Below are 27,530 nucleotides of genomic sequence, written 5' to 3' on the forward strand. Positions count from 1 at the left end.
CCTTCTGCTCTGGACGGTTCCAGGCCATGGGACGCTTAGGAAGGAGGTGTGCTGCATTCTCAGAAGGCCGCATGATCCTCTAGTGAGTCGGTATTTACATCAGCAAAATAACTCAATTTTACAGGTTGCAAACACAAATAAAAGCTGTTTCTCTTTATGCATTTTATTCTTTTAGAATAAAATAACTACATGCTGCTGTAATAAAACTGCCTTTAATACTTAACAAGCCTAACCTGGACTCGAGCAGTGAATGCCTATAAGCATAAATGAAAAAGGCTAGTATTTTTATAACATAACAGTATCATTTGTAGCTAATCAGTCATGTATTACCTGGCAAAAATAAGCCTGACGAAGAATTAAGTTATCTTCAAACCTGCGAACGATGGAGGCTATTTTTGTTAAGACTGTCAGAATTTACTAACTATGATTGCGACACTTAGTCCAAAGAATGCAGTGACCTCCTTATCATGTTAATTAATTGTTCTCTTCTGAAGCTCTGTTGTGTTGATTAATTGAACGATGAGATAATTGAAGTAGTGTCCTGGGAAATGCCACTTGGGCTCCCTGCTTGGAGTCCAGCCGGCCGCTCTGCCTTTGCCCACGCCCAGCTTGGCCTGACTGTGCATCCTGTCTCCTAGGGGCTTTGCGCTCCGCCCCTGGCTTCAGTCCCAATCGGCTAGAACCAGGCTTGGATCGAGTGTTTTGTTTGGGAGTTATTTGGCTAGGGACTTTTGAACAGTAGTGTCCCAATGAAGTACTAGATGATATTTATTTAAAAATGAGCTTTTTTTTTTTTTTTAAACAATAATACCCTTTCAGAAATTTCTAACTACTTTGTAACTGCATGACTTAACCTGGTGATAAAAAGCAGTTATTAAAAGTCTACCTTTTCCAAAGCCGATGTTTCTTTCTGCATATTTGTATTCCACCGTGCCTCTTGGCAGATGCTAAAGCTGTAACTGGGTTTCTGGACTTCCCGTAAGAACCACCTACGGAGCGTTCGCTTCCATGAGCTGCCCTGGGTTAATTCTTTAAGTCTTTTGTATTTTATTTTATGAAATGTGTCCATGGCTATTCTCAAGGAAGAGGCCCTGATGCTTAAAACTGATAGACCAAGGTAATGTCTGTGCCTTTCTTAGTGTAGGTCTCCCTGCGGAACTTAGCCACAGGCCATGGTGGCTACTTGAGGCAGGGCACTCTCCGTGGTCAGCAGAGCTGGGCCGAGACTTGACCTCACCATTTCCTCAGCTGCAGGCCTGACTCTCCCACGGTCTCTGTCCGTCTGTCCTGGTTCCACCTCTCTATGCTCTGAGCAGCGTGTCAGGTGGACAGGCCCTGGCACCAGGGGCACAGAGAGCCCTTGGGCACAATGATTCCTGCCTGCAGACTCGGGAGGGCTGAAACATGTTGGGGAGACATTTTCCAGAATGTTGAAAACTGTTTGGTGCATGGTAGCTTCATATCATGTGGAAGTGGGGTTGACGTCTTCCTTCAGGCCTTTGTCCACACCCTGGGAATGGGGGTGGTTTTGGGGACTGGTGTGGAGGGGTGTGTTGAGATGAGTGTTTAGCGTCTTGCCAAGTCGGCTGCTACAAAGACAGCTCTGAGGCAGACAATTCTGGAGGTTTGGGTGTTCCGATCCATTACTTTCTAGCTTTAACAGAATTTTCTTATTTGTTTTTAGTTCTTTTAGAAACTCACACAGGGAACCAGCAGTTAGCATAATGGCTATGTCGCTGGACTCCCACGTAGTCGACCGCGATTCGCGTCCCGGACCCGGTGGCTTAAAACTCACGCCGGGCGCGTGTGCGTGCTTGCCCAAGATCCCGAGAGGAGAACGGAGGAGAAGGGACTGCAGCGTGACCATCCCCCCTGGGGGATCATTTCTCGCTTTCTATCCCTAATGTCTCTCTCTGTCTGTCTGGCGAGCGCACGCGCCCTATAGCAAAAAAAACCTCTCCAAAAAAAAAAACTCACACATAATGCTTCTAAAATAGCACCTATTTTTTTTTTTTCCCAGCCATGGTTTTGGCAACTCAGTGACTAGGACTGGCGATTCTTTCATGCATTGCTGTTAGGATAGTCCTGCATGGCACGTGAGGGAAACTACAGCTGTGGACCTCGTGCAAAAGACTTTTGCTTTGCAGTATGGGTATTACGATTTTTAAGTTTTTTCGGATAACTTCTGTTGATGTCTTTGGGTTCGTGTTTGTATCAGACTCACACATATGTTAGACGTTGCTTCTCGGTCTTAGCACCGTCCACGTTGTTGGTGTGCTGAGAATTGTGAGATGCCATCCTGTGCTGTGTAGCGTGTGTGGTGATGTCTGGCCTCTGCCCCTTAGATGCCAGCAGCACCCCTCAGTGTGACAGTCACATTGTCTAGTGTCTTATGGGGGCAAAAGGATCCCTTGAAAATTGTGACCTGGAGAAGTGAGTAGTGCTGCACGGTTCATCATGAGCGATGGCTTGTCCTCCAGCCTGCCCACCTCCCGTGCCGTTTCCTGCTTGCCAGAAGTACTCACACTGAATGACATCACATGCTTCATTCTCTTTGCTCCCCCTTTTTTGTTTTAATGGTGTGTGTGTGTTCAGCAGAGAAAGAGAGAGAAAGTGAGAAATCATCCCCCAGTGGGGACAACCATACCACAATCCCTTCTCTACTCGGGATTTGGGGCATGCACACACATGTACCAAACATGGTTTTCAAGCTGGGTCTGGGACTTGAACTGAGTTCACCCATGTGGGAGTCTGGCACCTTCACCACACCACCTACTAGCCCCATTCTTTGCCCATTTTTAAATGGGTTATTTGAATTATTGGGTTGTAAGAGTTCTTTATAAATTCTTATCAGATTCACAAGTATTTTTCTCAATCTGTTGCTTGTCTTTTCACTTTCTTGATCCAGTGCACTAACCTGGCATTAGGGAAGTTCCAAGTCTCAGAAGGAGGGAAAGGACGGAAGCAACAGAAAGAATATTTGGGGAAAAAAAAAAAAGACTAAAGGGGGTCAGCAGGTGGCAAAGTGATTACTGTGGCACTGGATTCCCACATGGCTGACTGCACAGTTTGAGTCCTGGACCCAGCAGCCAGGCATGCATGCCCAAAATCCTGAGAGGAGAACAAGGAAGATTGTGGCGTGGTCATACCCAAGAGCAGTTTCTCACTTTGCTCCTTTCTCTGTGTCTCTCTCCTGTTTGCAGATGTGCCTCATAGCGAAAAATAACAAAAATTTTTTAATCCAATTATGCCACTTACAGAAGATTCACTTCAGACCCAAAGAAAGTGGTAGAAAATTAAAAAAAAAAAAATCTGGAAAGATAACTCCATACAAATAATGAACACCTCCCAGGGGGGTTGGCCACGCCACAAATCATCAAGAAGATACAACAGTTACATGTGGAGCAAAAAACAGCCTCAAAATATGCCGACAGAATTAAAAGAAGAAATTGATAGTTCTGCAGTAATAGAGACCTCAACATGCACACATATAAAATACACTACATTAGTAAAATGAGAAACACAAAGCACAATCTCGATGCAAAAAATTTTTGACAAAATTCAACACCTTTTCATAATAAAAACTACTTAGCTAGAAACAGAACTAACTAAACAAGGCATTTATTAAAAATCCAGAGCTAACATACTCATTGGTGAAAAATGGAAAACTTTCCCCCTAAAAACTGGAACAAGAAAAGGACTGACTTGCAGTGCTTTTTAATTTTTTGTTGGAAATGTTAGCCAGGGGAATCTGACAAGCAAAGGGGAAGGCATCTAACTTGGACAGGAAGAAGTGAAATTTGCATGATTCTGTATGGAGAACATTCCATAAAGTACATGCATGCACGCACATAGCTACAAGGTGAGTAAGCTAATTCAGCAAAGTTGGAGGGGACAGAAATCAGTATACAACACAAAAAGTTGTTGACTTTCCGTGCACCAGCTAATGGGACCAGCAGTTACATCACTGGATTCCGATGTAGTCAACCACGGTTTAAGTCCTGGACCCAAAGACAAAAAACTCGAGCCAGGTGCATGTGTGTGCCGTAAATCCCAAGGGGAGAGTGGAGAACGGATTGGGGCATAGCCATCCCCCCTGCAGGGTGATTTTGTTTTGTTTCATTTGTTTTTTTAAAGAATTATTTACTTAATTTTATTTAGTATTTCAATTTGATCAAAGGGAAAGTGAGAAAGCAAGCCACCAGGTCCGGGACTTGAACTACAGTCAGCCATGTGGGAGTCAAGCGCCTTAACCACCATGCCGCCTGATGGTCCCTAGGCAGGTAGCTAAGATACAAGTGGGCAGCCCTGAGAAAATAGAAGGATGTGTCACATCAACCACAACCCTCCATAAAAATGCTTTCTTCCTACCCTGCTGATGCCAGGAAGGCAAGGCAAGTACCATTTTTCTTTCTTGGTAACTGATGAAGACACATAGGGGTGATTGTAAATTTCCCTCTTTTCATTCCTAATAAATACGAAAAAGACCCTACTGGACATTTTGAGTCAACATCCTGATTCCCACTGGGGCAAGGAACTGATTGGGCAATTCACCCTAATTAGGGTGTTATCATGGCTCACAGCATGTGCAGTTCATAAAAGTCCTCAAAGTCTCCGCCTATGAGAGCTGCAGGCTCAGAGAGAAGCCCAGGAATTCAGAAGACATAGATACTAAGACCTCCCACTGTTCAATGTTCGATTTCATTATCACCTCTGCTAATAAAAATAACACCTAAACCACTACCAAACACAGTTGCTACCTGGCAACCTGCCGCCCAAAAGTCTTTTGGGTGTACTTTTCTAAAAGCAATCTTTCCTATTAAGTTCTCTTTTCTGCCTACTATGTGGTTGTGGCTTTATTTTGCACCTAGGGGCAGGTCTCTAATTTTAGTGATCTGGACCCAAAGGTCTAAGTATTTTACACAACGCAGCACTCTCCCATCCTATGACAATTTCTCACTTTCTGTCTCTGTCTCTATCTCTCCAATGAGTGCACACAGCCTATAGCAAAAATCTCTCTAAAAAAATAACTAATAATAAAATCAATTCTTTTTTTAAAAATTCAATTTACAATAGTATCCGAAAGAATAAAATATCTAGGAATCAATTTAACCAAGAAAGTGAAAGACTTCTACACTGAAAGTTACGCAACATTGCTAAATATAAAGAACACCTAAGCAAATGGGAAGATGTTCTATGTTCATGGATTGGAGAATTTAATGTTAAAATAGCAGTCCTGGGGACCAGCAGGTAGTGTGGTGGTTAAGGTGCTGGGCACTCCCACATGGCCGACCAGGGTTCGAGTCCTGAATCTAATGGCTTGCTTTCTCACTTCCTCTCTCTCTCACTCTCACCCTCTGTCTCTCTCTGGTCAAATTAAAAAATGAATAAAATAAATAATTTTTTTTTAAATGGCCATAGTCCTCAAAGCAATTCAGTGACCTTTTTTGCACATTTCAGTGACCTTTTTGCAGAGTAGGAAGTCTCATCCTCAAGTTTATATGGAACTTAAAACAACGTTGATAAATAGCCACGTTACAGGACTCACTTTCCATCTGACTACAAAGCTACATTAATTAAAACCGTGTCGTATCGGCATACAGATACAAACCAGGGGAATGCACAGTCCAGAAAGAGACATCTATGGCCAACGTGCCGAGACCATTTGTATTAGTTTCCTGGGGCTGCTGTGACAAAGTGCCACAAATGGGGTGCCTTAAACCTACAGAAGTGGAGCCAGCAGGTGGCATTGGAGGTTGAGGCGCTGGAGCTCACATGACTAGTTTGAGTCCCAGACCTGGTGGCTCAAAAATCTCGCCAGGCATATGTGCACGTGTGCCCCAAACCCTGTGGAGACGAGAAGGGATTGTGGTGTGGCCCTCTCCCCTGGGGGGTGATTTCTCCCTCTGCTGAGTGCATGTGTCCTAGAGGAAATACAGAGATACATAACAAATGTGTGGTTTCATGTTTAAGAGAATTACAAATCGAGGTGTGGAGGGCTGTGCTCCCTTCGAAACCGCTGGTGAGACTCCCTGCCCCTGCGGCCCGCTCTCCTCGGCTCCCCGGCTCCCGGCCGTATCACTCCTGGCTTTGTCGTCGTCAAGTGTCGAGAGGTCTCCATGAGCACATCCTGTCGCATGCCCATCATCCTCTGTGTGTCTTTTTATATATAATTAATTTTAACTTTATTTATTCATTAATTTTTTTTCATTATTTTATTTTGACCAGAGAGACACAGAGAGAGAGAGAATGTGAGAAAGTAAGCCACCAGGTCTAGGACTCGAACTGTGGTCAGCCATGTGGGAGTGTCAGCATCTTAACCACCACGCCACCTGCTGGTCCCCCTCTGTGTGTCTTAAAGGGACACTAGTCATATGACATTAAGGACACACCCTACTCCATTATGACCTCATTTTCAGTAATCCATCTGCAGCCGCCCTCCGTCCAATTTCGGTCGCATCTGAGGTACTGGGTGTCAGAGCCGCACGTGTCTGCTCAGATCTGCTGTTGAGCCCCTGACACTTATTTCCATTGTATTTTCAACTCTAGACTTTCTGTCTGGTTCTTTTTTATCACTGCTGTCTCTCTCTTAGTATTCTCTACTGGGTATCAATTTCACACTTGTAAAATTCTTTAGACGTATGTTCGAACCCTGTGAACAGGCATAAAATACAGTCATGCACCGCTTCGCTGCAGGCTGTGTTCTGAGAAACTCGTTAGGGACTCCCTTGTTGGGCACACGTCAGAGTGTACCTACGCACACCTAGACAGTGGAGGTCACTGCAGGCCCACGTCGGCGGGTCGAGCCTATCCTGATCTGGGACCACCACCGTGTATGCTGCCTGGTGACGGCCAAACCGGAGGCACGTGATCGTAGTGGGTTAAAGTCTGTTACGTCCTGTATCCGGGCTTCCTCAGGAACAGCTTCTGTTTCTCCCCCGGATGAATGTGGCCGTAGTTCTTTCTGTGCATATCTTGCAATCTTTTGTTGAAACTGGACATATTAAAAAATGTAATATGGCAACTCCAAAATCAGATTCCATGCCCTCCTTCCTGATTTTTGTCATTGCTGGGGTTGAAAGGCCTTTGTGAACTAATTCTGGAGTCTGTTTACTTTGTTGTGTGTGAACATTAAAATGTATGCTCATGGGGCTGGCAGGTGGCGTGGTGGTTAAAGGCACTAAATTCCCACATGTCTGACTGCGGTTCGAGTCCCGAACCTGGCATCTTGCTTTCTTGCTTTTCCTTTCTCTCTCTCTCTCTCTCTCTCTCTCTCTCTGTCTCTGGTCAAATTTTAAAATAATAACAAATGGAATTACAATAAATAAATATTTTAAAAATAAAATTATGCTCAGTTAGCTTAGTGGTCAATTATAGATCAGACACAGACTTCTTCAAATACCCAGACCCAGTAAGGCTCCCACTCTTGCCAAAGGGTCCGCAGGTGGCGGGGCTCACCCTCTGATGCTGCACACACTTACCTCTCTGCCTTCGCCTCGGCTTCGCTGGCCCCTTGCCTCCGCTCAGTCAGAGCCAATGCACGGCCCTAGGCATGAAAGCGGCCTTCCAGACTTCCAAGAAATACATGATTTTTGAAGCCCCTAGGGATATTAGAGTTCCCATTTTCTCTCTAAGGCTTTTTGGTTAATTGATTGTCTGCTCAAATTGTTACCCACCACCACCTATAGCTACCAGCTTAAAGGATAGCCTCTAGGGACCAGCAGTTGGCATAGTGGCTATGTCACCATACTCCCATGTAGTCGGCCACGGTTTGAGTCCCGGACCCTGTGGCTTAAACTCATGTCAGGCGTGTGTGGGCGCGTGCCCAAGATCCTGAGAGGAGAATGGAGGAGAAGGGATTGTGGCGTGATTTCTCGCTTTTTGTCTCTGTCTCTCTGGTGAGCACATATGCCCTGTAGGAAAAACCTCTCCAAAAAAATAAAAGAAAAAAAAAAAAAAAAGGACAGCCTCTACATAGCATTTGCCAAATGCCCCAACAAGAGACATTTCTTACTGCAGCTCTGAGGGAAGGCTTCGAAGGCCCTCCAGCCTTACTCCGCCCTCCCAGAGGCCGGGCTGCTGTTCTCTGCTAGAATTGTTCGTTTTACTGAAGACAGGCGGGCCAGTGGGGAGAGGATGAGGCCGAGCTAAAAACATCACAGAGCTGCTTGTTGCTAAGGAGATTGCTTGTTTTATTTGAGTAAGTCCCCTGATTCCATAGGTTTCCAGAGCTCTGTCAACGTTTTTGACTGTCTTTGCCACTTCTCTGGAGGAGAGAATTTCTGGAAGTCCTTACCCACCACTGTGGCTGACCTCCCTGTCGATTGCTTTTTTCCAACACGTTCAGACTTGTCTGAGATGGACCTCCGGCCGCTCGTTGCGCCGGACACAGAGGAAGAGGAGGAGGTGCTGGCACCAGACGATCAGCTAGGAGGCCACCGGGGTGTGGGCAGGGCTTTCCTGTGCTCTGGGAGGAAGGACCAGTTTATCTGTTTATCACATCCCTCACCATGCGTCCTGGCGCGTGGCCCACCCACTGCACTGGCTGTGCTTGCTCCGCGCCCTGTTCACAGGGACCAGGGCCGCCCACAGGCCACTCTGGAGGGCCAGGCAATGCCACACGCTGTGCCCTCCCACAGGCCCTGCTGCTGATCTCGTCACCATGTGGTAGTGAAGTTTGCAGATGCCACCTTGAATAGCAACCCACAGGGAAACAATCTTTGGTAAAATAGAGGACCGCCTTTTAAAAACATTTCCATTGGTTTTGTCTTAAATCAAACGTCACAGAAATATGTAATGTTGGAAACGAAGACTAGGACCAGCCGGTGGCATGGTGATTAAAGCGTCTGGATCCCATATGACTGTGTAGTTCGAATCCCAGATCCGGGCCACCTGAAAAGCCACATCGAGCAAGTGTGTGCACACGCCCAAAATCCCAAGAGGAGAATGAAGGAGAAGGGATTGCAGCATCACTGTCTCCCCTGGGGGGCGTATTCTCACTTCTCTCTCAAACTCTGTCTCTCTCCAGCAAGTGCACACGCCCTGTGGAAAATTAAAAAAAAAAAAAAAAAAGGAAGGAAAGGAAGGGCTGGCCCCATGGTCTAGTTGTCAAGGGAGCTGGATGCCCCATGGCCAACTGTGGTTCAAATCCTGGGGCCGGGCAGCTTAAAAAAACATGCCCAGGCACACATGCGTGCGTGCCCCAGATCTCGACAGTGTGGAGAGATGAGGGAGAAGGGATTGCAGCTTGACCATACCCCATGGGGAGTGCTTTCTCCCCTGCCTCATCTCTCTGTCTCCCCATATCTCCCTCCCTCTCTCTCTCTCTCTCTCCCCTCTCTCCCTCTCTCTCTCTCTCTCTCACACACACACACACACACGCGGATACACGGATGACTGCTTGCTTTCATGCTAGCTATATGCAGGTTAGCAGTGCCCTTCCTTTATACAATCGTGTTTGTTTTGTAAAAACGAATTCCTCTGTGAGTCTCTTCTGCCACTTGCTGACTGGCGTGGACATGTTCCCGTGTGCGCAGGAGCGTTCTCCTCCTCCCTAGCGCCGTGAGGTACCCATTTCAACGCAGTGTGCACAGCCATCTAGGCCGTCTAGGCACGGGGCCCGTTTCCAGCTAAGATCTCTGGCACTGGAAGTCCGAGGTGGCAGCTCCAGCCGTGTGCCAAACCCAGTCAGCAGGGCCAGACTTGCCAGCCAGGCGAGCGCCGAGGGCGTTTCCCCCTCGCCGTGGCGAACATGCTGCGGTGACTGCGCTCCGAGTGCCTGCTGTACTCCGTGGGGGAAGGTCCCAGGAGGGTGGGCTCAGGGAGGTGCTGGGTTTGTACCGCCGGGCAGTGTCCCATCCTTCGGAGCTGGATTGAAAGTCACGGAGGCCAAACCAGACGGAAGGGCCAGCTCCAGCCGGACAGTGGCAAACGCTGCCAAGCCAGACATCGGACATTCCTGAGAGGTTCAGAAACATGCCAAGCCAGTTCTAGAAGACAGCCAGAAAGACGGAGAGTGACCAACTCATTCTTTGATCAAAACCTTCTCTCTAGTCCAGCCGCACGGTGCAGTGGCAGCATAAGCACTGTGGTGCCGGGATCCACGTGGCTGCCACGGTTCGCATCCCTGCCCTGTCTCAGCCAGCTGAAGGACTGAAAGAAGGAGATCGGGGTGTGGCCAGATCTGGGGAGGGTGCTGCTCTCTCCCTCCCCCTCCCTTTCTCCTCTCTCTCTCTCTCACTCGTACACACGGGGCTCTATCAGGAATCTAAAAATAATTTTAAATATATCAATAAACCAAGGGGCTGGCCCTGTAGTACAGTGATTAAGCAATGTGCATAGTGAGCTGAATCCCACATGGCCAACCATGGTTCGAGTCCCGGTCCCAGCAGCTGAGACGCGCTTCCTGATGGGAGGGAGGAATGGAGAAGCAGCGTGACCACGCCCACTGGGACTGCTTCTTCTCTGTTTCTGGGGAGTACACGTGCGCTCCAGCAATAAAAAGAAAAGCCAAGGAAAAACACCTTTTCTTCTAACTCCTGCTGATAATAAGTAACTTCCAGCAAGATAAACAGGGACGTACACCTTTACAAATGCCACCTCCCTTTTCCCCAGATGTTATTGTGTCACTTAAGCATGTTTAACCTGTGCACTGACTCACTTGTGAGAGGAGGAGGGCAGGCATTCTTGTCTTCCACTCATGCGGCGACCCGGCTGACGGCCTGGGGGGACATTCAGTGGTAGCTTCCAGGGCCAGGAAGCTGTGGACTCTGACCCACTCTGAAAACTGTCGCACAGATGCACTCCTCTGAGCCCCCTCCAGAGCTGAGGCCGTCAGTCCAGTGGGCGGCGCCCACCGGCTCAGCTCTTAGGCCGTTCCTGGTTCCTGCCCTAGTCCTGCAGGGACATCTCTAGGAGAGCTCAAAGAACCGGTGAGACACATCGTGGCCCTCCTCGGGGTGGCCTCGAAACAGCGAGGCGTCAGCGAGCTGTCCGGGCTTCCAGGACAGTCTTTGGAAAACTGTAGGCAGACACTAACCATCCTCAACAGCTCCCGCCTGGGATCCTAGCGTGGGGACAAACTTCGACTCATCGCGGGAGCCCATTGGAGCCTCCCAAGGTGCTCATAGCGCCAGGGGGCCTCCTAGGGCATGCACGGTGTCTCCATCCAGATAGAAAGAAATCGGGCTGGACAGTGGGGCAGCCGTAAGATGTGCCTCTCTGCAAGGCTGAGCCATGTGGGAAGGTTCTGGCTTGAGCGCCAAGCCTCCCTGAGCGCACCAGGTACCACGTGCCCACGATCTGGGGCTGCTGGCCGAAGCTGAGCTGAGTCTCTGCCCACACCCGCTGGAGCTGTCTCTCTCTCTCTCTCCACGGAAGTTATAAGTGAATAAACTTTATTTATAAAAAATAAAAATAAAATAAAAACAAGAAACAGCTCGCTGTATGCGTGTCATGGCTTTATTGCGTTGGGGAAGGGTGGCCGGCGGCAGGCTTGCCCAGGTTGCCCAGGCCCTCCACTGCGTGGGTGGCGGCGTTTGCGACAGTGCTGGTCACCTTCTCGGCAGCTTCCTTCACTATTTTGTCTCCGGACTCCTGGGCTTTCTTTAGGGTATCGGTGATGGCTGTTGGGAAGACAAAGAAAGAGTGCCTGGGCGAGCCACCACCAGGCTAGTGTCACCAAGTGACCAGGAGGTGGCAGTCGTACTGGACCAGCCCTGGAGCAGAGCCCCCGGGGAATGGGTTCAGACTTGGGTGTATCCCCCCCCCCTCCGCCCACTGATTGCGTTTCTGAGGCTCCGAGAGAGACTGAGCACCTGCCCGTGGTACATGGCTCCTTCCACTGTTTTTCTGAAAACTTCACGTTTCTAACTTTTGGTCATCTTTATATTGGGTTATTATACTGAATTTCCAATTTTCTTATAAGTTTTCCTCAGTTTGTGATTTTTCTTTTGCCTTGGCTTAGTGTTTGTGCTTGTTTTATTTTATTTATTTATTTATTTATTTATTTATTTTTGGTTTGCTTGTTTGTTTTTTGCTATAGAACATGTGTGTCAACCAGGGAGTGAGAGAAAATGAGAAAGTACCCCCGGGGGGATGGCCACACTGCAGTCCCCTCTCCTCCATTCTCCTCTGGAGGGTGGGCACACACGCCCACACGCCTGGTATGGTTTTCAAGCCTCCGGGTGTGAGACTTGAACCTCTGTCAGCCATGTGGAGTCCAGCCTCCTTTGTCACACCACCGGCTGGCTCATTGCTTTTTCACCTTGGAAAGTGTTGACGTTTTATGCTGTCGTGTTTACCTGGGGTTTCCTTATGACTGCTGGTTTCCTGCTGTTGTTAAACAGACCGCCCCTCCCCAGGAGTCTGTGGTCCCGAACATTAGTGTTAGTGCGGCCCACGGTCACATTCTTGTGCTCCTCGTCCCCAGTGCCAAGGTGCCTGCTGACTGGTGGGGTCCTTGGGCGGTAATTAGGTCAGGAGGGTGGGGCCCACAGGAACAGGATCAGGGAGCCAGCCACTCCTTCCACAGCTGAGGGCCGGGCCAGGCAGGGGGCCTGCCAGCCTCGGCCTTGCCCGCCGGCCTGGAGAACCCTGAGCAATCAGTCTCCCCCGTCCCGGGCTGCTCGTGTTCTGGTGTTTCATTACAGCACGTGGGCTAGGACGGGGCTCTCTAACCATCGGGTCACCCAGGCCTCAATGCGCGTCCCGGTCCGGCCTGGAATGCGGCATGTACCCATGCTCGTCCCCCTTCCGTGCACGGCACCATGTGGAGGCTAGAGATACAGAGTTCGAGGCCACACAGCCTCGGGGCCGGTCCCGTCAGCCAGCACGGCAGCCCCCCCACCCTGGGGTCCGGTCCCGTCAGCCAGCACGGCCAAGCCGGAGCTGCTCCGCCTGAGCGCGGCCTCGGGTGAGCGAAGGCAACGGCCGCCCAGCTGGACGGGGCACCCCGAGGGCTGAGCCGGGAGGCAAGGGCCGGCTGGGCCGTCCTGGGCACCGGCTGGCCCTCCCGCCCCCTCCCTACCTTTCTCTCCAGCATCCTTGATGTGCTCCATCACGTCCTTCACCACTCCCTCCACGGCGTGCACTGAACGAGATAACTCCGTGAGACTCAGGACGGTCCGGCCCAGCTGCTGGCCCCCCACTGGCGCCCTCCAGAGTCCAGGGAGGCCTGGCTGCCGGGAATGAGCTGAGCAATTCCCCCGGGCACGGGGCCCTCCATGGCCTCGCCCTGGCAGGGCCTAGAGTGTCAAGCAGCCCCCGCCCCCGCCAGCTGGGGACACGGAGCCAAGGCTGGCCAGGCCACCACGCTTCTCGGGACGCACTGCTGTCCCGCCCCGACCACCTCCCAAAGCCTCCTCCGGCAGAAGCGCGTCCCCACGGTGACTCCAGGGTTCTCCCTGCGCCTGGGGTTGCGCGGTGTGGGCGGTGGAGGTTCGGGTGGAAACCCGCTGGCCTGAAGGCCTTGGAGTCAAAGAACCGGTTCCAGCTCTGACTCCACCCTCCACGCTCGGCTGCCCCATCTGTAAAATGGGGATAACCCCAACCTAGGGCTGGCGAGAGATGAAAGAGGGTGGCCGCGAGTGGCTGGGGGGTCCTCAAAGAAAGGCCGACCCTCCTGCAGACCCTGCGGGCTGGCCAGGCTCCTGCGGGCCACGGAGGGCCTCCGCACGCGGGCAGGGTTTCAGGGGCTCAGAGAAGCCGAAAATGCCCTTTTGACTTAAACAGAACAGACCTGGGAGTTTCTTCAAGAAGACATCTATTTTTTCTTTTTTGGGGGAAGAGGTTTTTTTGCTATAGGGCGCTTGTGCTTGCCAGCCAGAGAGAGACAGAGAGACAGAAAGCCAGAAATCACCCCCCAGGGGGGATGGCCATGCCACAACCCCTTCTCCTCCATTCTCCTCTCGGAATCTTGGGCACGCACACACACGCACTCAGTGTGAGTTTAAGCCACCGGGTCCGGGACCTGAACCCCAGTCAACTACATGGGAGTCCAGCGACATAGCCATTATGCTAACTGCTGGTCCCTTCAAGAAGACATCTTTAACTCTGTCAGTTACAATAAAAACTAACACCAATCTCCCTCCTTCTGCTTTGGCTATTCAGAACAGATGCTTCGGCTCAGACGGGCCTCCCTGTTTCCAGAGAGGCAGACTCAAGCCGTCAGCTGCCTCTCCAGCACCTGGGCTCTCCTCCTGGCCCAGGAGCCTCCTCCAGGCTGGCCTCACCCCTGGCTTTCAGCTGCAGACCCCAGGAGCAGCCCGGGTCACAGAGCAGGTCTACTGGGGGTCATGGGACCCTCGTGGCTCTCCCCTGAACTGCCCCCCTGAGCCCTGCACCCCCAGTTCCATCCTGTCCTGCTGGGTCCTCAACACTTGATAGGGGTCAGCTCCTGCCGGGCCCAGTCGTGTCTGCCCTGTACCCCCCAGCCCAGGTGGAAGGAGCCCAGTCCTCACCTGCCTCCTCGGTGGCCTTCTCGGTGCGGTGGGCCACGCCCTCAGCCTCCAGTCTCCCCAGGCCTCCCAGCATCGTGAGCAGCAGCTGTGGTGGAGCAGATGCTGGGCACTGGGCCGACCGGCTTTATAGGTGCAGGCTCTGGGGCACCGAGCCCTCCCCACCCCAGGGGCTGAGCGATGAGTCAGCCCATGGGGTGGCAGGAGGAGACGGGCGGGGCCACCCAGCAGTTGGTGTGGCACTACCCCTCGGGCGGCACGAGACCCCCCCACACCCTGGGTCCTCAGGGTCCAGTGAAGGGCTGAACAGGCAGCAGAGCTGAGGCTGCACAGGAGCCATCGCTCTGTCCCAGAAGCCCAAGTGCCATGGGGAATGGGAGCCCTTGGGGACAGCAGCCCTGCCAGCCCCCAGGCCCAAGCCCCCAGGCCAGGCCCTGGTGTGAACCTGGGGACAAGGCCTAGGACTTCTGGCCCGCCTTCAGGGTCCCCGGTGTGTCCCGCTCAGGGGTTTGGGCGTTGCCTGGGTCTGGGGACCTGGGCACCCTTGGGTCAGGAGTACATGTGCAGCAGGGTCACTGCCGACCCCGCCAAGGGCCCTCGCGCTGCCAGGTCTGTTCCGTCTCCACCGAGCACGTGGGGGCCCAGTGCAGTGCCTGCCTGAGGAGGAGGATGACACAGCACTGACCGGGAGTGCGGTCACCTGGCTAGCCAGTCAGTTGCGGGTCACTCCCGAGCACTGAGTGACACAGCGCGGGGGCAGCATGCAGGGCCACAGGAACGCGCCTCTCACAAGGCCGTGCGGGGCCAGCTGTGCTCCCCTCCCACAGAAGGCGTCGAGGCATGGGCAGGGGAGCCCGCCCCTCAGGGCACTCAGGGCCTGGCTAGAACTCCCCAGTAGCTGTCCGCTGGCTCTGACCTCCGCGTGCCAGGATTCAGGTCACTCCCAGCCACTCGCCAAGCCACGTGCCGTGTGCTGCCACCTTGAGTCACCAGCCCAACCTGAGCCTCAGCGTCCTTATCCGTAGAATGGGGACACCATGCCTTCCTGGCAGCGTCACTGACAGTCGTGAGCAGAGCTAGCTGTCGGTAAACGCCCTCCCTGCCTCCTCCCCTGCCCCCGGTGCACCGAGAGAGGTGTAGCCAGCTGCACCTGAGCCTCAGAGCGGGCCAGGGAGCCAGTGGGCCTGAAGCTGCCTCACTCCGAGGTCTGGGGCACGTGGCCTGTCAGCCAGGAGTCAGTGAGAAGGCCCCGCGGCCCCCTGCTCCCACAGTCCAGGACTCAGCAGGGCTCCCCAAGCCTCCACGCTGCCCCCCCATGTTGCCAGCCATAATTACTGTTTACAGCCCACGGCCCCAGCATTCCTGTGGGTTGAGGCCCTGGCTGTGGCCCAGCCCTAGGCAACAGGTGCCGTGGGCAGCAGGAGCCAGGTCAGGAGGCCACAGCCCACCCGTGCCTTCTCCCTTGGGCAGGTCTGGATCGGGGTGGGAAGAACTTGGAGGGTTCTCTTTAGGGGAAGAAACAGTACTACCACTCTTGTGAGGTGTCGTTGCCTGGGTCTGGGGACCTGGGCACCCTTGGGTCAGGAGTACATGTGCAGCAGGGTCACTGCCGACCCCGCCAAGGGCCCTCGCGCTGCCAGGTCTGTTCCGTCTCCACCGAGCACGTGGGGGCCCAGTGCAGTGCCTGCCTGAGGAGGAGGATGACACAGCACTGACCGGGAGTGCGGTCACCTGGCTAGCCAGTCAGTTGCGGGTCACTCCCGAGCACTGAGTGACACAGCGCGGGGGCAGCATGCAGGGCCACAGGAACGCGCCTCTCACAAGGCCGTGCGGGGCCAGCTGTGCTCCCCTCCCACAGAAGGCGTCGAGGCATGGGCAGGGGAGCCCGCCCCTCAGGGCACTCAGGGCCTGGCTAGAACTCCCCAGTAGCTGTCCGCTGGCTCTGACCTCCGCGTGCCAGGATTCAGGTCACTCCCAGCCACTCGCCAAGCCACGTGCCGTGTGCTGCCACCTTGAGTCACCAGCCCAACCTGAGCCTCAGCGTCCTTATCCGTAGAATGGGGACACCATGCCTTCCTGGCAGCGTCACTGACAGTCGTGAGCAGAGCTAGCTGTCGGTAAACGCCCTCCCTGCCTCCTCCCCTGCCCCCGGTGCACCGAGAGAGGTGTAGCCAGCTGCACCTGAGCCTCAGAGCGGGCCAGGGAGCCAGTGGGCCTGAAGCTGCCTCACTCCGAGGTCTGGGGCACGTGGCCTGTCAGCCAGGAGTCAGTGAGAAGGCCCCGCGGCCCCCTGCTCCCACAGTCCAGGACTCAGCAGGGCTCCCCAAGCCTCCACGCTGCCCCCCCATGTTGCCAGCCATAATTACTGTTTACAGCCCACGGCCCCAGCATTCCTGTGGGTTGAGGCCCTGGCTGTGGCCCAGCCCTAGGCAACAGGTGCCGTGGGCAGCAGGAGCCAGGTCAGGAGGCCACAGCCCACCCGTGCCTTCTCCCTTGGGCAGGTCTGGATCGGGGTGGGAAGAACTTGGAGGGTTCTCTTTAGGGGAAGAAACAGCACTACCACTCTTGTGAGGTGTCTTTCTTTCTTTCTTTTCTTTCCTTTTCTTTCTTAAGGAGTTATTTATGTATGGGACCAGCAAATGGGGTAAGGGTTATATCGCTGGACTCCCACATAGTCGGACACAGTTTAAGTCCCAGCCCCGGCAACTTAAACTCATGCCAGGTGTGTGCGTGTGCGCCCAAGATCCTGGGAGGAGAACAGATTGTGGTGTGCCCATCCCCCACCCCGGGGGGATTTCTCCCTTTCTGTCTCTCTGTTTCTTTGGCGAGTGCACACTCCGTATAGCAAAAGTCTCTCTTAAAAATATATTTATTGGGACCAGCAGCTAGCATAATGGCTATGTTGCTGGACTCCCATGTAGTCTGCTGAGGTTCAAGTCCCGGACCCGGTGGCTTAAACTCCCACCAGGCGCGTGTGCGTGCGTGCCCAAGATCCCGAGAGGAGAACGGAGGAGAAGGGATTGTGGCATGGCCATCCCCCCTGGGGGGGGATTTCTTACTTTCTATCTTTCTGTCTCTCTGTCTCTGTCTTTCTGGTGCGTGTACATACCCTATAGCAAAAACCTCTCCAAAAAATGACTTTATTTATTGTTATTATTATTATTTCTAATTTGCTATAGGGCACATAAACTCAGTAATATATATAGAGAAAGCAAGCTGTCAGGTCTGGGACTCGAGTTGTGGTTGGCCATGTGCTGGCCCCCACTAGTAAAAGTTTTAAAAATGCCCAGGGAAACCCCGCGGACCCAGACCAGTCGTGCAAGCAGACGGGTTCGAAAAAAAGCAGCGTGGGTGCGGGGGGGGGTGGCCCGCTGGGGTCCTGACAACCCTGACCTCACCTGTTTACAGCCCAATGCCAGAGTGCTTTAGCCAGGGCGTGGGGCCAGCTGCGGGGGACTTCAGGGACATGGCTGGGGGATTGGGCTGAGGCGCCCATGGTACCCAACCCTGCTGGACTCATCCAGGCCACTTCCTGTTTCCTCTGCGGTCATAGTTTCCGTGGAGCAGCGAGGAGCCCCGTGAGTAAGAAGCAGGGCACCGCCTCGGCACACCCCCTGGTCGCAGGGAAAGCAGGAAGCAGGACAGGCACACGACAGCGAGGGGGACCTGCAGACGTCACGGGGGCCGGGCAGGGCAGGCGCACTCTTCTAGGAGGGGTGCACTGAGTGGAACCCCTGGGGCAGAGCTGGGACCTGGGGAAGCGCAGATGTTGCCATGGCAGCAGGAGGTGGAGGCTGCAGAGGGGGAAAGGAGGCTGGCAGCACAGTCTTCCCGGAGACGCAGGGCCGAGAGGCAGCAGGGGCACCGCGAAGCGGGCCAGCTCGAGGTTTAGCAGGACTGAAGTCATTCTGAGGCTAGGAAAGGCCTCTAAGGAGAACCACCTGACCTGCTGAGTCGTGGGGGGCCTGTCTGAGGAATGGTCAGAGCAGAAACCAGGGTGGGTGTTTGCATAAGACAGGAATCGGGGTGCTCCCCCTGGGGACAGTGCTCCACGCTGATGGGCCGCCGGGGAGGATCTGCACCTGCTCATCTCCTCTGCTAACACCGAGAACACGCTGACCGTCTCCCTGCAGCCCGCCAGCGTAGCCAGCCCCCTTCTCTCCAGCCCTGCCTGCATCACTGACAGCTGGCCGGTGACAGGCGGTTCCCCGGCCCCACCCCTCCGCGGCCATCTCCCCATCTGAACGCAGTCCCGGACTGTCCAACGCAATGCCAGGGGTTCCCATAGGGTAGGTAGTTTCCGCTGGTCCTCGCCCAGCTCCCCGTCCACGTCTTCCACGGCCTCGGCATGGTCGGCGCCCGCAAACGGACTTCACCCAGTCACTAAACTCAGCCAAAAAGCGTTCCGTGAATACTAAATGTATTAATTCAACTAGACCGTAAGTATTTACGTGTAAGCACACGGGAAGTACTTAACTAAGTCCCCGTTAGCATATTAGCTAAACTAAGGGCCTACTGGCGCACTCCCAGTGTTTCCACCTTCCTTTTTCTGTCCCAGATTCCACTCAGGATCACACGCCCAATTTACAACTGCTGCTTCTTTGTCTCCTGGAGTAGAGCTGCAACAACAGCTCCTCCGCCTTTTCTTTTTCTTTTTTGCTAGAAGGCACAGGTGAAAGAGAAGGGGAGAGGGAGAGGAGGATGTACCTCCTGTGGGGAACAGTCACGCCACAGCTCCTCCTTCATCACCCTTCCTTTCAGGGTTTTGGGTATGCACACACATGTTCCTGGACTGTCTCTCCAGCCGCCAAGTCCAGGACTTGAACCATGGGTGGGTCATGTGGGATCCAGCCACCTTAACCACCAGGCCATGGAGCTGGGCCCCTTAACTTTTTTTTTTTTTTTTTTAGGTTTTTGCCATAGAGGGAGAGTGAAAAATCACCTCTGGGGAGGACGGCCAGGCCACAGTCCCTTCTCCTCCATACACCCCTCAGGATTTCGGAGATACACGCACACACACCCAGCGTGATTCTTCCAGCTGCTGGGCCTGGGATTCAAACTGTAGAGTCTGCTGTATGGCAACCCAACACCTTAACCACCACTCCACCTGCCTGCCCCTTCGGTCTTATCTTTCAGGACCTTGACGCTTTTTACTTGCACTGATTAGTATTTGCCAAATGTTCCTAAGTTTGTATTTCTGACGTTTTTCTCATGACTGGACCGATGTTGTGCATTTACTGCACTTTGGGCAAGAATACCACAGAAGCGACCTGGTACACTCCCAGAGCATCATCACAGAGCTCACGTTGATACGCCTCATTACTGGAGACGTTGAACTTGACTATGTGGGTAAGGTGGTTCCTGCGGGTGTCTCCATCGTAATTACTGTCCTCCATTGTGTTAAGAAACACCTTAGGAGAAAAACTGAGATGACGCAAATTCTGTTGTTCCTCGAATATAACTTTTTTTCTATTTTTGATTTTGGTAAAATACGTGTAACATAAAATTTACCATTATAATCATTTTTAAATATATAATTTAGTAATTTTCACTGTATTCACATTATTGTACAGTTAATCTGTAATTCCTGTCTTTTTAAATGTCTTTTTAAAAAATAATTATTTTATTTAACTTTATTCATTTATTTTAATTTGACCAGAGAGGGACAGAGCGAGAGAGACAGGGAGAGAGAAAGAGGGAAAGTGAGAAAGCAAGCCACCAAGTCTGGGACTTGAACTTCCATCAGCCATGTGGGAGTCCAGCGCCCTTCACCACCATGCCACCTGCCAGCCTCTCCAAAATGTCTTTAGTTTGCAAAACTGAAACTTTATATCCAGTAACAGCTTCCCAGTTTCTCCTCCGCCTAGTCCCAGGCAACCACCATCCTACTTTTCTGTTCCTATGACTTTGCTTCTTCTAGATTCTTTATCTAAGTAAAGTCACATGGTAGTTGTTTTTATTTTCTCTAAGGTTTTGGCCACGGGGCTCGTGTACGCTCCAGAGAGAGACAAAGAGAGGCAAAGTGAAAAATCACCCCCTGGGGAGATGACCATGCTGCAATCCCTTCCCCCCCATTCTCTTCTTGAGATCTTGGGCACACTTGTGTGAAACTTGTGTGATTTTCAACCTGCCAGATCCGGGAATCAAACCATGGTGGGCCATGTGGGAATCGGCCCCACCTGCTGGCTCCAGGTGGGAGCTGGCTTATTTCAGTTATTATAATGTTCAGTTATTTTGTGACTGGCTTATTTCACTTAGTATAATGTTCTCAAGATTCATTTATGTTGTAGCATGCATTAAAATGTCTGTCCTTTTAAAGGCTGGGCGATATTTCATTGAATATATCTACCATGTATTTTTACATTCCAGTAATGGTTAGTGATATTGAATATCTTTTCATGTGCTTATTGTCCATTTGCATATTATCTTCAGAGATGTGTCTATTCAAGTCTTTTACTCATTTTTTAAAATTTGGGTTTTTTAGTTACTGTTGTTGAGCTGTAGGAGTTATTTATATATTCTGGATATTAACCTCCTAACAGATAAATTATTTGTAAATATTTTCTCCCACTCCATAGGTTGCCTTTCATGCTGTTGATTGTGATCTAATTTATTTATTTTACTTTTACTGCCTGTGCTTTTGGTGTCATAGGCAAGAAATCATTGCCAAATTCAATGTCACGAATATTTTCCCCTGTTTTCTTCTAAGAGTTCATAGTTCTTAGAAGCACCTCTAATGGGGTGGGGTCATGCTGCAATCTTTACTCTTCCATTTCTCCATCCTGTCAGGATTTGAGGCATGCATGTACACACACCCAGCGTGTTTTTCAAGCTATTCTGGATAAGGTTTGAACTATGATCTTCCGTGTGTGATCCAGCCACCTTAATCTGGGCCATAGGGCTAGGCTTGAATGAATTTTCATAATAGTATAAAGTAAGCATTCAATTTTGTTCTTTGCATGTGGATATCCAGTTTTTCCAACACTCTGTGTTGAAGATTGTACAACAATCTTTCTACAATCAATGTAGATTGATCTTTCTACATTGAAAGATCTTGGTACCCTCATTGAAAATCATGCGACCAGGGACCAGCAGATGGCATAATTGTTACGTCACAGGACTCCCATATAGTTGACCACAGTTCGAGTCCCAGACCTGCGGTTTGAAACTCATGCCAAGCGCGTGTGCGTGCATGCCCAAAATCCTCAGAGTGCATAGTGTGGCCATCCTCCCAGGGGGTGATTTCTCTTTTTCTGTCCCTCTGTCTCTCTCTGTCTCTCCAGTGAGCACATGCACCCTACAGCCAAAACCTCTCCCAAAACAAAAGTTACTTCTCCTCAAATTTTTGCACACTAACTTTAGCACCCATCAGTGGATCTTATTTCTGTGGTTTTCCTAATAGTGATTCACTATTGCCTTCTTTCTTACTTTATCAATTAATTGGAATTCTACTGTACAAATGACCCCTTCTCCATATTTATTTCATCTATTATTTATTTAGATTAGTATGAATTCATTAATATTTGTTTTATTCTGCAGATTATAATCTGATACTATTTTTATTATTTTCTTGCTCAAATTGTTCCAGGTTTGTCCATTAGCTGCTCCTTCAGGTTGGCTCGTGCATTCTTTCAACAAGCTCTCATCTTTTAAAGATTAGTTATTTGTTTGCTTGTATATTTTAATGTTTCCTAATTTTCCGACACTGTAAAGTGTTCCAGGCTCCTCCTGTATTTCCCCCTGGCTCAATAACCAATGACTTTTCCAAGGAGGCCTAGTCCCTTTCATTGGATAATGGTATTTTGATGCCGACATCTCAGTGCAAGATGCATTTATTGTTCCTGGGCTGTCATTATATCTAGAAACTCTCAGCAGAAGGAGCGAGGAAATGATGTGCATGTATTTACTAACCCATTTACGCACAATTATTAATATATCTCCATGTCAATACACAGAGTCATGCATTCAACTCCAGTGTATACAAAAAGTTGCTTTAGACTTGCTCGCCCACAGTCCTGTAACAAACACACTTTCTGGCTAGGTTCCAGAGGTTAGGCACCTTCTTCTAGCCTTCGGTGCTACAGGGTCCAGTCAATTTGCTCTTTTCCAAGGTTACTTGCTAGGATTTTGTCTTCCCTGCCCACTTCCCTGTGGTTATTTCCTTAGTCTATAATGGAGTTTGGGTCATTTGTTAGTGTTTGTTTTCCATTGTAGGAATCTGGTTAGTTTTAAAATGTTTATTTTGGGGTATGTGAACATTACTACATTTCTTTGAGTCAGAGGTACAAAAAAAGACACAGAGAAGTGTCACCCTCACCTACCTCTGCTCTCCTGTCTCCCTTTCCCTGCTTCTTTCTATCTTTGTCCCCCTCCAATCCCTTCATTTTCTGTTTTATCTTTTCTTACATCCTTTCTACAAATGAGCAGAAACATACATTCTCTTACAGGCTCCATCTTTCTTCCAGGAAGTATAACATAACATAGGTAGGTACCTTTGCACTTAACAGTGACAACAAATGCCCCGATTTTTACATACGGTAAACAATACAAAACCTGTGTTGCATATGAAGAAAGGCCATCAGAAAAGGCATCTCAGAAGGCACAAGAAAATTATTACCTGACATACCAATGAGTTTCACAAAGAAAAGAAGACACCTAATAACCAGTAGTAGTTACGAAAGAAGACTGTAAAAGAGAAGCACGGGATTCTAAGATGAGACGGCCGGAACACAGGTACCCGCAGGGCAGGAGCTTCCTGACTCGGGAATAGGCTAGGAGAGAAAGAGGAAGCACTGCAGGCATGACGAGATGGGCGGCACGGGCGGGACCGCAGCAGGACCCCGGGGCTAGAAACAGAAATAGCAGCAGCAAACCCTGAGTTAGCGCAGTAGGGAGACAGACGTGTCTGAGAGACAATGGTGGGTATGGAAACCAAGCAGAGAAAAACCTCACACGTGGACTTGGAATTCCCAAAGAAGAAAGGCAAGCGACACACAGAGCAGACGCCGACCGTAGGTGTATGGGAAGGTGCTTGACTCACTAGTCAGCAGGCCAGTGCAAAGCAAAACGGCAATGACAGAGTACCTCATACCTTTCTTTGTTTTTTATTTTCTATTATGGCCATAGGCATGTGCCCTCAGAAGAGAGAGACAGGGAGATAAAGTGAGAAATCACTCACACACACACACACACACACACACACACACTCACAGAGGATAGCCATGCTTCAATCCCTCCTCTTCCATGCTCCGCTTGGGTTTTTGGGCAAGTACGCAAACATGCCTGGCATGTTTTTCCAAATTGCTGGGTCTGGAACTCGAATAGCGGAGTCAGCCACACGGGATACAGCCGTCTTGACCTCCAACCTTAACCTAACCAGCTGGACCCTACCTCACACCTTTTAGGATGGATATTCTCCAAGAAGACAAAAGACACGACCTGCTGGTGAGGCTGCGAAGGAAAGGGAACAGTCACAAAAAAAGTATTGAGATTCCTTGAAAAATTAAAAATAGAACTATCACAATAGACAAGATTTGGAAACAATCAAATGCCCATCAACAAACAAATGTCTTAAAAAAGAAGACCATCCTGTCATTTGCAACAAGATGGATAGACCATGAACATCATGCTAAGTGAATAAGCCAGGCATGGAGTGACAGATAGTGTCCAATGTCATTATTCATGGAATTCAAAAGAGCTGAATTACTGGGGCCAGCAGGTGGCATGGTGGTCAAGGACTCCCACATGGCCAACCGTGGTTCGAGTCCAGAACCTGGCAGTTTGCTTTCTCACTTTCCATCTCTCTCTCTCTAGTTAAAAATAAATACATAAAATAAATAAGGTTAAATAAAGTAGTTATTTTTAAAAATCCGAATTACAGAAACAGAGTAGGACCGTGATGAGCAGTGCTGAGGAGGCAGCGTGGGCAGGATGAGGAGACAGCAGTACCGGAATCCTGTCACCTCGGTAAGTTCTAGAGACTGACAGACAGCATGAGGACCACGGTCAGTAACCGCACTGCGCCCTTGAGCTCTGCGGACGGTCGGCTTTCAATGTTCTCACCACACACACTGAAACCGCGTGGGGATAAGCGTGTTACTAGCATGGCCACACGTCTGTCAGTCCAAACGGTGTACAATAGGCCAGCAGGGGGCGCAGTGGTGATGGATGCTCTGCCATGTAGGACCCACGTGGGAAAGGCCGGGGCTCACGTCCAGTGGCCTCTGTGCATGCCAGTGCACGTGTGTGTGTGCCCATGCTCTGGGCTGGCTGAGGCAGAGGGGGGATTGCGGTGTAAATGCGCCATGGGGGATGCCTATCTCTTGCTTTCCATCCCTCCCCCTGAAGAAATAAATTAAAAACAACTCGTGCCATACACTGTAAATACATACAATTTCTTTTCTTTTTTTTTTTTTTTTAGAGACTTTTGCTATAGGGCACTCGCCAGAAAGAGAGAGACAGAGAGACGGAAAGCAAGAAATCACCCCCTGGGGGGATGGCCACACCGCAACCCCTTCTCCTCAATTCTACTCTCGGGATCTTAGGCACGCATGCACACACGCCCAGCATGAGTTTACGCCACTGGGTCCGGGATTCGAACCGTGGCTGACTACATGGGAGTCCAGCGACATAGCCATTACACCAACTGCTGGTCCCAATACATATAATTTCAATTAACTTTTTTTTAACTTAAAAAAGGCAAAGAGTAAGCCCGGGTGCAGAGGTGCAGTGAGTAGCATACTGAACCGCAGTGCCAGAAGCCACGTGGCTGATGTGGTATAGACGCCAAGGGGACCTGAAAACATGCCAGCTGTGCGGCACACAAGATCCCGATGAGCTGAAGGGCTGCGCCAGGGGATGGCGGCATGAGTACACCCTGACGCGGGTGCCCGCCTCTCTCTGCCTCCCCATCTTTCTCACTCATGGAAGAAATAAACTTTAAAAATAGACTAAAGTAAGATATAAATAAATAATACAGATGTGGAAAAAAATAAAAGCAATGGTTGTACTAAATAAAGAGGAAAATAAACTAAAAAATGTTCCGGAGATAAACTTAGACCCAATATTGAAAGGGCAGACTGTACACAAGGGAACACTCGCCCAGAAGCAAGGCCACTTAGACGAATCCTAGAAAAATGGTGGACTTCACAGATGAAGAAAGCCAGCCAGCCAGCGGCCATGCCACGGAAACGCCGTGAGCGTCCGGGACGCTCAGCCTTCTGTGCCAGAGGGCGCCGTGCAGTCCTGGAAGACTCTTTTGAAGAAAGTACGAGCAAACATTCAGACCAGCCAAGGATGAGAGTGTAAAGGCTGCGGCCTGCACGGAAGTTAAGGTGCTGGGTTCCCACATGGTCGACTGCAGTTCGAGTCCTGGACCTGGTGGCTTGAAATTCACGCTGGGTGCATGTGCATGTGTGCCCAAAATCCCAGAAGGAGAATGGAAGAGAAGGGATTGCAGTGGGGCATCCCCCCTCAGGGGTGGTTTCTCTCTTTCATTTCTTGTCACTCTCTGGCAAGCACACGAGCCCTATGGTTAATTATATATAGAGAGAGAACCAGCTAAATGTTTAAGAACTCAGAATACTGTCCATATAAGCTCTTCAACTGTATTGTTTCTTTTTCTTTTTTCTTTTTGAAGAGAAGTTTTTGCTATAGCACACATACACTCACTGGAAAGACAGAGAGGGACAGAGAGACAGAAAGCGAGAAATCCCCCCTGAGGTGGGATGGCCACGCCGCAATCCCTTCTCCTCCATTCTCCTCTCGGGATCTTGGGCACGCACGCACATGTGCCTGGCGTGAGTTTAAGCCATAGGGTCCAGGACTCAAATCGAGGTGGACTCTGTGGGAGTCCAGCAAGGTAACCATTATGCCATCTCCGGTCCCTTGTTTACTGCCACACGCAGAAAGAATGTAAGGAACCCCTTGGACCCATTACCTAGCTGTAAGAACGATCAGCTCAGAGCCCAGTATCTTACCAGTTCATCTGTCAGTGTCTCATTCCTGAGGAACGTCCGGAGGACCAACTCCAACCAACCAAGAGACGGCTGGCAAGCATCTCAGAGGAAGGAATGGCAGAGAGCTGACTCCCTTGGCCGCAGATCTCAGACAGAATCAGAGGTGGGGCTCGGCCGAGGAGGGATGGAATGCTGCGTGTCTGCACCGGGTAGAGGTAACAGGAGGGGCTGGAGGAGAGGGTGCAGAGAAGCATGGGTCCCGGCCCACTGTGGTCTGAGCAGTCCAGGCTGAGAAACCAAGGGGTGGGTGACCGGGCGTGTGGAGCGCACAGAGGCAGGTGCAAAGGGGTCTCCTGGACTGGCTGAAATGGGCGGTGGGGGCGTGTGGTGACACAGTGATAAAGTGCAGCCCTCTGTGAGGCTGTCCCGATGGAAAGGTTCCAGGTTCGTGTCCAGAGGCCTCCCTGAGTCGGCCGGTGTGCCCACCATCCAGGGCTGGCTGAAGTGGGCATGGACCGTGGCCACAAGGCTGTTGGGAGTGCAGTCGCTCTGCCTCTCTCTCTCTCTCTCTATCTCTCTCTCTCTCTCATGGAAGAAATAAATACATTTTTAAAATAAAGACAGTGGGTAGTGAAGAGGCAGGAAGAAGGAACTCCATCCAGACAGACTTAAAGGCATGCCCTGCGCCCTCAGTGGGCCCTCTGGGAGAGGAGCCACAGCGTAACGCGAAAGCTTTTGTGTCTGGCTAGCTGGGAGCTGGAACTATTTAGGAGATTGCTCATGGAAGAATTCTGGAGACTGACTGAGACCCAACAGGGGCAGTAGCCCCTGCCCTCCTCCCCTACCTGGGAGGCAGGCCTCACAGCCGCGCTGGCGTGGACTTTCCTGGCTCCAGGCCCTCTGTCCTCTGTTCCAGACACCGCTGCCCAGCACTGGGGGGACAGAGGCACAGAAAGAGTCCACAGTCTTGGGAGCCAGCTCACTGGGTGCACAGCCCAGAGCAGTGTGGATGAGACGGCGCTCAGGGACCGGGAAATGCAGAGCTCACTGTGGCCCAGGAGGACGCAAGGACTGCCATTTGTCCATCATTTGGCGACGCTGCCAGCTCGGATGGCAC

General features: G+C 51.0%; 1 protein-coding gene across 1 annotated transcript; it reads right to left on the reverse strand.

The window, feature by feature from the left end:
• Positions 1-11,453: 11,453 nt before the first annotated feature.
• FAM25A (family with sequence similarity 25 member A) lies at positions 11,454-14,541 on the reverse strand. Its single transcript, XM_006147751.2, has 3 exons — positions 14,460-14,541; positions 13,028-13,090; positions 11,454-11,624 (listed from the first exon to the last, which is right to left on the reverse strand). Exons 1-3 carry the CDS (start codon positions 14,530-14,532, stop codon positions 11,461-11,463), a joined length of 300 nt encoding a protein of 99 aa, XP_006147813.1. The 5' UTR covers positions 14,533-14,541; the 3' UTR covers positions 11,454-11,460.
• Positions 14,542-27,530: the final 12,989 nt, after the last annotated feature.

This window comes from Tupaia chinensis, unplaced genomic scaffold (assembly GCF_000334495.1).
Source record: "Tupaia chinensis unplaced genomic scaffold, TupChi_1.0 Scaffold000221_1, whole genome shotgun sequence".
Classification (NCBI taxonomy): domain Eukaryota; kingdom Metazoa; phylum Chordata; class Mammalia; order Scandentia; family Tupaiidae; genus Tupaia; species Tupaia belangeri.

Excerpts from the sequence above, each read along its gene's own strand:
- FAM25A (XM_006147751.2), bottom strand. The coding sequence starts at position 14,532 with ATGCTGGGAGGCCTGGGGAGACTGGAGGCTGAGGGCGTGGCCCACCGC. Across the intron at positions 13,091-14,459 it reads GAAGGCCACCGAGGAGGCAG|TGCACGCCGTGGAGGGAGTG; the intron begins GTGAGGACTGGG and ends TATCTCGTTCAG. Across the intron at positions 11,625-13,027 it reads CAAGGATGCTGGAGAGAAAG|CCATCACCGATACCCTAAAG; the intron begins GTAGGGAGGGGG and ends TCTTCCCAACAG.